Raw genomic sequence first — 11,733 nt, 5'->3', positions numbered from 1 at the left:
CTGGGGGAAGTGGGACTGGGGAGTGAGCACCTAATGGGTACTGGTTCCCTTTCGGAGTGATGACAGTGTTCTGGAACTAGATAGTAGTGATGACTGCACAGCACTGTAAATGTACTAAATGCCACTGAGCTGCACACTTCAAAACGGTTAAGATGGGAAATTTTACACTATGTGTATTTTGCCCCTATAAAAAAGAAAAAAATATGTTACTTTTAGTTCCTGTTCTAGAAATTCTATTTGCTTCTTTTTTATATATGGTTATTTCTCCCTTGTGTTTTTATATCCTCTCATTTATTTAAACATGATAAACATGTTTTTAAATACTTTACACATGATAATAAGTCTTTGGAGATCTACATCTTTGGTTTATTTGTGCTGATGGTAGCTTTTTTAAAAAAATGTGTGTTTGGGTTTTGTCTGTGAGAATCTTGTTAAAGCCTCAGTGAAGGGTAGACTCCTCCAGAAAAAAATTCAGTTTGCTTTTGCCACATGTCTGGATTTTCTACCAGGAATGATTTAGACTGTGCTTACAGTGTTCATTCGAATTCTAAAGCCACATGAGGACAGGCTTGTGATTGCAAAACTGAGGAAAGCTATCAAGAAACCGAAAAGAAAACTGAAAGGACCACACCATAAGGAGTCTAGTATTCAGAATATATAGACTCTTACAACTCTACAATAAAAAGACAGTTAATAAATGGGCATAAGATGAACAGACATTTATTTCTCCAAAGAAAATATATAAATGGCTAATAAGCAAATTAAAAGTTGCTCAATATCAGTAGTCATTAGAAAAATGCAAACCAAACTCACAATGATGCCACGTCATACTTACAAGGATGGCTATAATTTAAAAAAAAAAAAGCAGAACATACCAAGTGTTGGCTAGGATGTGGATAAATTGGAACCCTCCTACACTACCAGTAGGAATGTACAAAGGTGCAACTGCTATCGAAAACACTTTGATGGCTCCTCAAAAAGTTACACATAGAATTACCATACGACCTAGTAACTCCACTCCTACATACATATCAAAAAAAAAAAAACAACAACAACAACCCTGGAAACTCATATTCAAACAAAACTTGCACACAAATGTTCAGAGCAATAGTGGCAGCACTATACATAATGACTAGAAGGTAGAAAGAACTTAAATATCCATCAACTGATGAATAAACAAAATGTAGTCTCTCTGTAGAACAGAATATTATTCAGCCATAAAAAGGAATGAGATACTGACATGCTGACTGATACTGACATGCTACAAATGCATGACCCTCAAAAACACGATGCTAACTGAAAGAAGCCAGACACAAATGGTCAAATATTGCATGACTCCATTTGTATGAAATACCCAGAAAGGAAAATCCATAGAGATAGATAAACATTAGTGTTTATCAGGGGCTGCACGGAGGTAAGGACTGGGAAATGACTGCTAATGGGTACCAACTTTCTTTACAGAGTGATGCAATGTTCTGGAATTAGACAATGGTGGTAGTTGTACAGCACTGAATATACCAGAAATGACTGAATATATAATATATATAATATATAATATTTATATAATATATAATTATATATATAATTATATATACTATATATAATTTTTTTTAAAAATCATAATAGTACCATTATTGATAGATATGTTCTCTCTATGAAACATCATTTTAAGAAATTTCAAATCCAAGTTCTAAAACCTTCCCAGCTAGGTACCTTTAGACAAGTTAGTTAACCTGTGATTCAATAACATTATGCGTAAAACAAAGATAACAGCAGTATCTACCTCCATAGGGTTGCTAAGAGAATTAAATGTGTTAATATATAGAAAGCACTTTGAACAGTGCTTGTCACATAGCCACATAGCCAGAATTAGCTAAGTGTTAGCTACTGTTATCATTTCCACTAATCCTCACAACAACCCCATGAAGTAGGTATTATTAGTTATTCCCATTTTTGCAGATGAGAAAGACAAAGGCACAAGAATAAGCAACTCACTAGGTTATCTAGCTAACAAGTAACAATCAAACCTAGGATTCAGACACCAGCATTCTGATTCCAGGGTTCCTGCTCTCAACTATTGTCACATTCTACCTCCCATAAATCTGGTATGTAAAACCCCTGAAGTCATAGCTATTTTTGCCTAGCACGAGGTCCAAATAGGTATTTAAGGTTTTCAAAAAGTTAATCAATTTAAGTAAACACATTAATTAGATACTACCATGGCCGGTATCCAGGTATGGCAAAATGAGCGACAGGCACATGAATAAGGTTTAGAAAATTCTGGAGTAAACCATGGAAATGTAAGATGCAAGAGACCACACCTAAGCTGTTACCGATATACTAAGTAAGCTACTACACACCCATGATTATAACCTGTATAGATCTCTTGTGTAATAACTCAAACCAAGCCGAAAACTGTTCACCAGGTATCTGGCCCAAAGAGAGGGAGGCCAGCAGAACTCAGCAAGAGCCAGACTGAGGAAGAAATAACTTGATTAAAGTCAGACAGGGGCTATGGAGTTGCCATCCCTTGACCTCTTTTTGGAAATGAACTGGTCAGCTAACCACCTATTAGCTGGTTTCCCACCTGCCACCTCTGGGAACATGAGGCAGGGGGATTTCTCCATTAGTCACAGCAGTCACAGTACCCACCATCCACCATACTTTTAGGAGCCCAGGAAAATGTTTTAATTTCTTTTTAAATCAAAAGAAAAAATTAATATAACCTAAGGCACATTACATTTACCTTTATACCAACATAGTTGTGAAATATATATTAAATATATGTGAAATATAAATTTATATATCTGAAATATATTTTATATCTCTTTATAGATTATAAAATACATTTATATTATATATCACAATATATATTTATATATTTATATATTTACATTTTATGTGTGTGTGTGTGTGCATGCACACACATATATATGGAGGAAGGGGCCCAATAAGGCAAAAACACCTAGGGTCCAGAAAAGTCCTAATGTGGCCCCAGTGCAGGGTGGGTCTCCTCGCCTCTCTCTCCTGTGTCTGCAAGTAACTAGCTCAGCAGCCAATGCATGTAACACCCTATTCCCATCAGTGTCCTCTCAGTTTTGAGAAAAACTGAAGACACAGGCTGGAAAACCCCGCACTCCTGAATCCCAGACTTCTGGCTTCCGGAGACTCAGCAAATAGAAAAAGGCCTGAAGCAGAGCAGAAGGAGGAGAAGACCCCTGGCACTCAGGATTTCTTAAGACTCTGCCCAATAATCTTCTTCCCCAAAATACCTTCCCCCTCCACTCCTGTCTGGAACCTCCCCATTATGTACCCTTTTAAATAAAGTAATAAGTAATAAGGTGAAAAGTGCATGGACTTTCTAGTCAAACTTGCTGGGATGACCATGGATGGGCATGGTACCTGGCTTCCTGAGGGCTCGGTTTTCTGTTAAAAAAAAAAATGGGGATTATAATAATGGTGGTTGGTGGTTGTAAAGGTAAAAAGTAGGATAAATTGTGTATAGTGCCAAGCAGAGGGCCCACTATTAGAAGTTATTCTTAAATATAAAGGACATTAACATGTCCTGGAGCCCCTGCAAACACTTCTTGGAGGAAGAACCATAGAGCCTTCTATCGTGGTCCTTTTTTATTTAGCACATACGTGGAGAAAACCAGCTCAGGAAGATAACTGTAGAAAAGGGAAGGGGAGAAGTAGTGGGAAAGGCGGGAACTCTTCCCAGGTTTGCAACACTGTCCCAGGAATAAGGCACGCTTTAGGAGCCTGCTGCAATACTGTCCCTGGAATAAGACGCGTTGTCGGCTCCTTGCAGAGCAAGGCTGCATTAAGAAGCACAGAAAACTTTGCACGTGCCAGAAACTGAAGGAAAGAGCCCATGCAGCACAGCATTCTTGGATGCATTAAGCACTTGGCAGGTTTCTACACTTGCACTCCGACGTGGGTTCATTACTAAAAATCTAAAGTCCTTGGAGCTTTCTCAAGAGGCAGGCTGGGTTTCTCGCAGTGCGCATGTGACCACCTGGACTGCTCAGTAAACCTGACTACAAACCACCTCTCCCGGAATACACCGGGGATCTGATCGCAAACACCCAGTGCAAACAGCCTCCAAGCTAATTCTTTCGTCTTAATCACTAGCCCGATACTCGGACTTTGGGTACAAATAGAACAGAACTAAATAATCCTATCCATTAGTAACCAAGTTCTAGGAGGGGAGAGCAGCGCTCAGAGCCCCCACGCAGGGTAGACTAACTTCGCTTTAGCGTACGTGGGTCGCTGAGTGCTTCACACTTTCTGCAGCCCTATCTCTCCATCTTTTTCCCCCTGAGGAAGCAAGCGACACCGCTTCATTTGCGGTCTGGGGAACATCGAACATTGCGCGGAGGAATATGTTACAAACATTCCTCCACGAACTCCTGGTTCTAGAGTGAAGTCTTGCCCCTCCCCACCCTCCAAATCTACTTTCCCGATCCAGTACAGCCCCATCTTCCAATCAAATATTTCATCCTAGCTGGGAGAAGTCAGTTAAACTGCGATTTGGAGTCTCAGTTTCCCACACAAGCATGCCTATTCTTGCAAACGCTCGCCCTATTTTACTTACGCGCCCCGACCGCCAGTGCGCCCCCGTCAGGTCCCACCGACACCAACCCGAGGTAATGCGAACGCTAATAGAGGGCGTCTAACAGACGCGAGCGCGTACACTTTGAACGTACCCCCTATATAAGACGCGCAAGTCTCAGTTTCCGCGCCAGATCAACAAGTCCCGGCGTCAGAAGAGCACCCACCGGGCAGTTAGTCCAAGCTCTCGCCACCGACCCTAGCGAAGAATTTGTGGATTCGCTAGGCTTCATCGACAGCACTGCGGACATGCAGCGTGATTTCGGTTGCAGCCCCTCCGACGCCGGCTACCGCAGCCTGGGGGTCCAGGTGGAGGAGGAACAGTATGGTCAGTGCCCAGACGGGGGACAGGTGCTTTGGCAAACTGCAGGAGAGGAAATTCCCTGGGAGGGTCGGGTGGACGGGCCGTGGCGCGGCTATCGCCCTCTTTCTTCCATCCCAATCCCTTGCCTCCTCAGCCCACGCAGCGTGGGCTCCAATGCTCCGGCCTCTTTTTTGCTTTTTTCCTTTCCCAGATGCGAAGCCAACCTTGAGTTCGTTGGTTCTAATGGGAGGGGGGGAGGATACACAGTCCGAACCTGAGCGCGAAGGGGCGGTGGCAAACTGCGTTGGCGCGGGAGAGCGGAGCTCCCCGAACGAGGAAAACCAGGAGGGAGGCATTGGCGGCGGCTTGGAGCCCCCGCAACAGCAGGAGGAGCCGGCCCCCCCGGCCCTGCAGGGGCCACTGGTTGTAGAGAGGAAGCAGCGCCGCTACCGCACCGCGTTCACCCAGCTGCAGCTGCAGGAACTGGAGGGCATTTTCCATCGCACCCAGTACCCCGACGTGTACGCGAGGTAAGTGGCTTTTTCCTCATGCGCGCGCTTCTCCAGGGGCCTCAGAATCTTAGGCTTTCCCCCGGGACCCCTTCCCTCCTCTCTTGAGCCAAAAGCCACTTAGGGGGTTCGAGAGCGCCAGGGTCCGTCCTTGCTCTCAGATGTTGGGGCACTGGGACAATAGCGGAACTAGGGCGAAGCAAGTAAGGGAGGGCGGGTTGATCCCGCCTTTACCTAAAATTTTGGTATTTTGTTCATCGTGATTTTTTTGCGTTAATTTTTCTATTTTTAATATTGTATTAGAATATTCATCGTGATTGCTCAGTTTTTTCGGCATTTAAAATTTTGCGCACGAGGCGAGTTCGCCTCACCTTAGTCTCGGCTCTGCCACGTGGAGCGCTATTTCCTGGCGGCAGAGTTTCGAGCGTTAAAAAGCCGGCGGACCAGGAACCCTTGTGGTGGGATCGCGGACCGCAGTAGTGTACGGAGCGGCAGGCCCATTCTGGCCCAGCAAGAATGCGAGGCGGGTGGGGGAGGATCAGGACGTATCTCTGTGAGGTTTTAGCGGCACTTTTTCTGGTTCTGCTGTATTCAGGCTTTGCCCACCAAAGAGCAAAAAAAGAATCTCCCTCAAGCGCTTGGCCAACGGTTTGGAGTTCCTCCTTGAGAGTTCCCCCTCTCCCTTTACAATAAACCCTGGAAGTACTCTGCCTGGTTAAGAACTCCACTTTAAAGGCTTTTGGCGTTTTATTTATTTTCACAGGAAAATAAATAAATAAATAAATAATTCTTTTCCCAAGAAAAGATTTCCAGGGTTGTTCTCTGCTTTTCCACAAACAGAAAAATTGATTGAGTCATGGTCAACAGACACACTACCAGGAACTTTCATATATGTTCCTTTTTTCTATTTTATTTAATAGAGATAAGTTGTCCGTGGGAAAATTCCTTAAAGCAAGCCTCAAGCTGTATTACAGAAAGCTGCACTGGGAGGGGGGATAGAAATAATGTACATGATATATTTCATTTTATCCACAACTCCAAATACTAAACATTTGCAATTTTCCTCCCACAGAGAAGAGATTGCTGGACGTCTGAATTTGACTGAAGCCAGAGTGCAGGTCAGTAAATCTTAAAAGAGCACTTGGTACAGGGAAGCCATTCTAAAACATACTTGAGATTTTGTCCTGGACATTCTGAAGTTGATGTGGTGTTTTTCCATGTTTCACAAATAAGTTTTGAACATTGGGTGCCTTGGGGATGGGAAATGGGATAGGTAAGCTGGAGCTTCTGGAAATTTCCCACTACCAGCGGAAATATGATTTTCTAGTGGAAAAAAAAAATCAAACACACTGTTTTCCCCAATAAAGTTCTCCTCCTTTTTTTAAAAAAATAGATTTTTTTTTTATTTGACAGAGAGAGATCACAAGTAGGCAGAGGCAGGCAGAGAGAGAGGGGGAAGCAGGCTCCCTGCTGAGCAGAGAGCCCGATGCGGGGCTCGATCCCAGGACCCCGGGATCATGACCCGAGCCTAAAGCAGAGGCCTCAACCCACTGAGCTACTCCGGCACCCCAGTTCTCCTCCTTTTAACACTGGTATCTTTCAGGAAGGATGTTAGTCCTCCCTAAAGGAATATTTCTATGTAGAATCATGTTGGGGCTCAATCACACATGGGAAATACACAAATTAATGCACTGAAGAGGTAGGTTAAAAGAAGGTTTAACTACACTAAATTACTTGGAATATTTAAAACCAGGTGTAAGCTCTTGGCTAAATGAATAAATTTATAAATATTCAGACATTGGGGTGAAGGAGTTATTCACACGGAAAACACTTGGCATGAGTAACTAATATATGTTTAGTAAACTGAAACTGGGGTGGGAGGGTAGCTTTAAAGTCCCAAGTACCTGATCCTACTTCCTACTGCTATTTTTTAAGTGTTTTGTAAAGCAGCATAGAGAGTGACAGCCTTAAATTTTTAATTTTTTGGAAGACTTTGATGTCCGCCTGAAACATTGCTAAAATATTAGGATTATAGTAGTAATGGGGAAAGGAAAATTGTCTTGAAGAATGGAACCAAAAAAGGGAACCAATTTTAATAAAGTTCCATGGACCTAAAAAGAGGTGAAATTTAGTTACGTATTGTATACATTCAAATATATGCATTGCAAATGTCACACAAATTCAACTCTATGAAGCTACCAAATGTATAAATGAATATTGTCATGAGGAATCTTTTAACACTCTAAGAATTTTTTCCCTTTTTTTGGGTAGTAATACTTTGAAAAGGTGGGTTTTCTGGAATCTGATTACGAGAGTGCTCTCATTTCAGGCCAGATTCTAACTTGCGTTAATTTATTTTTTTTAAAGATTTTATTTATTTATTTGACAGAGGAAAAAGTGCACAAGCATGGGGAGCAGCAGGCAGAAGTAGAGGGAGAAGCAGGCTTCCCTGGAGCAGGGAGTCCAATGTGGGGCTTGATTCCAGGACCCTGGGATCATGACCTGAGCCGAAGGCAGATGCTTTTAACCAGCTGAGCCACGCACGCGCCCCACTTGTGTTAATTTAAAACACTTTTCAGGAAGTGATTATTAATTTGTTGGTCATGGGATCAAATAGGTGACTATCTGAGGTCATAGAAAATCGTAGTCTCATCAAAGAGATGGGATAAGTCTTCTACTTTCTCAAGCAGGCAAAGTAATCTCAGAGAAAATAAAGAGGTTTGCTGAGTTGCTTTTCCCCCTTCCTGGGTTTATGTAGTCCTCTCAGTGGATTTCTGAAGGGAAAATGAGCCAGAAAATCCAAGTAGGGAAGACTATGCTCTCACATATTTTCAAGCTTTGCAACATGAATTTCCTCCAAGAAACTTTATAAAATATGCTTCTCCCCCAACCTTTTGCAAATATAGGTGATCTCTTTTATGAAACCAGTATTGTGAATATGGACATAACACTGGCCCATAGCAAAATTTGCCAGATGTGGGCTTTATTTAGGTTTAAGGAGATTTCACCACTGATACATTAGAATCTCTCCAAAATCAGTTCTACTACACTGACTTTTTTTCAGAGTGTATTCATCCAGCAAGATCCCAAATCCTAAGATGGGAGAGAGAAAAGGTAGCTGCCCAGAAAGAGAAATGGCCCTTTGACTCAATTAAAATACTGTGGTTTGGGAACTTCCAAAATGATTAAATACAATGTAAACCTGATTAACTAGTATGCCAAGAGGACAGTAAAGTCTAACTGACAACTTTTTCATCTGTTTGTTAATAGTTGGCAAACACTCAGGGAGGAGCTTCTTTTGTGAGCCCTACCTACTCCCATTGTTGTTGAATATCTTTCTTAAATGCATAATTGGAGCTTCTGGCCTTAGGAATAAGTGATGGGATTGGACCCCCCCCTAGTTAAGGCGTGGAGCTGGCAGGACCTAAGGTGCCCTGCCCCTGTGGGTCACCGCATCTTCTGTCCAGGATCCTAGAACTAGCTAGAGCTGAAGGAGTGGACCTTCTGAGCCCAGGGAGGTTTGAAGGGTAAGGTAGATGGGAGCATGCAAAATTGATAGTCATGACAATGGGGTACCCAGTCTCTTACCTGGGGAGAAATTTTTCAGTTTATTTAATTTGGATTCGGTTAGGTTAAACTTTCCTTAACACTACAGGCTAAAATGGCAAGGCAATGTGAGGGGTTTCAGGCACTCATGTCCCAGCAGTCCCTGGAACCCCATACTCAGGCCTCCTTTGACAAACTTTTTAATTCTCAACAAGGCTTAGAAGAATGATCCCTTAAACATCACTGAAGGAAACTTTTCTGTCTAAAACTGCAATGTGCTTCTATGGATTAGTAACTTCAGACTGAAAAGGAGTTTTTCGAAAAAGGGGTGGTCCCATCAGCATGACTTTATGTCAGGCCCACCTTTATACCATGCTCAGCCTCCCCCATAGCCAGCATGACACTTCCCCCGGTGAGGAGGGAGTGGGAGCAGCTGGACAGCTGATGAGCCAATGTCTCTTTACCCTGTTGCCAGGCATAGGCATTAACGTCAGGGAGCCAGTGCACATTATCACTTAGTCTTAACATCCAAAACCTGGGAGGGATAAACATTAAAGAATATTAAAAACAGGAAGAGAGACAAATCAATGTGCCCAAGTCTGGACTAGCCATGACTCACTAAGGATTAGCTGAAGGGAGGTATGTGGTTTGCTTTCCCAGGTTATTTTAGTAATAAGGACATAACTCGGCCACGCCCCCCCCCATTTAAAAGTTCAATGGCAGCATTGCATGTTGTGTATTTTCTATTGTGACATTGACTGTTCAAGTACTAAACCAATCCCTTTCCTCTGATTGAAGGTCTGGTTTCAGAACAGAAGAGCCAAGTGGAGAAGACACCAGAGGGCCTTGTTTAGAAATCTGCCCCCCATTGCTTTGGGCCCTCCTGTGGGGGTGATCTTTGAAGGACCCTATGCTATCCCTGTTCTAGACCCGGGGTGGAGATGTGTTCCTCTGGTGCCTCGGGGGCTCGTGCCTCCTGGGCCTCCACCACCACCTGTGTTCCCCGGGCTACCTCTGCCCCCCGGGCCACCCATGCTGCCAATGCCACCTCCACCACTTTTGCCTCCCTTTGCTCTGGCCCCTGTAGGCATGGCATGGGCCCCTGTCATCAATGGTCATTTTGGAGGGCCCATTTTCTGAAGTGTGGTCTTTATGACAATTTTTCCAAAGGTTTTTTTTTTTTTCTGCCAGATATAAATTGTGCATAGCACATCAAGTAATTTTTCAAATAGTTGTTAAATGAATTAAATAACTGAACTAAATCAGTGCCTTTTGTTCTTGATAGGGCATGTTGTATTTTCAATAAAGTTGAAAATAAATAACCTATTGGTTTTTAGTGCCTAATGTTATAAATGGGGTATACATGCGAATAACTAAGGGAATGGCATTCCAACAGAATGTCAAAGAGGCCACCTTTCATAACATAATACCCCTGAGTCCTGAGTCACCATCAAGAGGCCATGCACACCAGTTTTCCAAGTGCCCGTGCTGGTTTATAGGATCAAACAATCTTCCACATGCCCCATCCTCAACAATGCTCATCCCCACCCTGCCCCATTTGGAGCACATCCCTGTGCAAGTTGGGAAGGGGTGAGTCTCTGATGAGAGGGCAGTGTGTTTCCAGGCAGGGCCATGTTCCATTCATGCCAAGAAGCTCAACAGCCACAGACTGTGAGACAAACTTCCTAAGAGGTTACTCACAGGGCCGTTAAGTGAATGTGACATCCAAATTCTGAATTCTGTTTACTGTTCTCCCCATTTTGTGGAAGTGATAGGGAAATAGAATCATTCTGGTTCAGACACAAGAAGGGGCTCCAAGAAGGTCAGAAAGGGGCTCTTCTCTGTTTTCTCATCCCCACCCCCAGACCAAAAAAGCCTATTACTGTAGTTTCCCCACAGCTCAGAGGAAGACAGTATATTTTGTCCCCTTCAACATCCAAGAAATGGTCCCCTGGACAATGTTCTAGAATTAGCACTCACTGAAAAGAGGCACACCTTTGCTTTTTCATGCTGTCTGCATGCAGAGCTGCCAAGGGATGAAAACAAAACCTAAAAGGAGGGAGAGGAGGAAGCCAGGTCCACCCTTCTTAAAACATCACTTTTCAGTAAGATTTCTGCTTTTGATCAATGTACAGTCATTTTCTGACCACAATCATGCTATGAAATAACTACAGTGACTTAAGGGTGTCACAGGGGCACAAGAATTTCCTCTCACAGAAAGTGGGTTGGGGAAGGGGAAACCCCAAAGATGAGTTTCACAGAGGTTATATGTTCCTAGTTTGAAGGGAGGCTTTGTTATCTTAGGAAAGCCTATGATTTTTTGCAGTGTTTTCCAAAACTTTTCAATCCTCTCTTCCAATCTGTCACATATGGATGCCAAGCATCAGCAAAACAGTTGTATCTAATGTGGGGCTTCTGCAGTGAAGAGGTCATTGGGAGGGAGGAACATCCAGAAATGCCATCAGCATGCCGATTACCATCCTTACTGGCTAGTTTTGAAACAACCATTCTCTCCCATTGTTGACCATTTTCCTTCTCGTTAAACATCAGGTCCCTGAGTGCTTTAAGTCCTCTTGGAAAGACAGGGTCTGTACAAATAAAGTTCCAGGACCACATCTAGCCCTGCCACGCTAAGATTCGAAGTCAAACAGTGAGGACCCAGGACACAAATTCTGCCGCTAACTCAAACTCAGTCTGGCACAAACATAGAACATGTTTTCCCTCAGGCTGCCTGAAAAAACCAAAAGCACAAAAGGGAAC

General features: G+C 43.2%; 1 protein-coding gene across 1 annotated transcript; it reads left to right on the top strand.

Annotated features, from left to right (window-relative positions):
* Positions 1-4,672: 4,672 nt before the first annotated feature.
* ESX1 (ESX homeobox 1) lies at positions 4,673-10,217 on the top strand. The gene is made up of 4 exons (XM_059158229.1): positions 4,673-4,942; positions 5,130-5,448; positions 6,500-6,545; positions 9,772-10,217. The coding sequence occupies exons 1-4, from the start codon at positions 4,864-4,866 to the stop codon at positions 10,111-10,113; spliced, it is 786 nt and encodes a 261-aa protein (XP_059014212.1). The 5' UTR covers positions 4,673-4,863; the 3' UTR covers positions 10,114-10,217.
* Positions 10,218-11,733: the final 1,516 nt, after the last annotated feature.

Source organism: Mustela lutreola, chromosome X, assembly GCF_030435805.1.
Source record: "Mustela lutreola isolate mMusLut2 chromosome X, mMusLut2.pri, whole genome shotgun sequence".
In the NCBI taxonomy this organism is placed as follows: Eukaryota; Metazoa; Chordata; class Mammalia; order Carnivora; family Mustelidae; genus Mustela; species Mustela lutreola.
The sequence above is the reverse complement of the archived record's forward strand: the minus strand, read 5'-3'. Positions and strand labels throughout refer to the sequence as shown.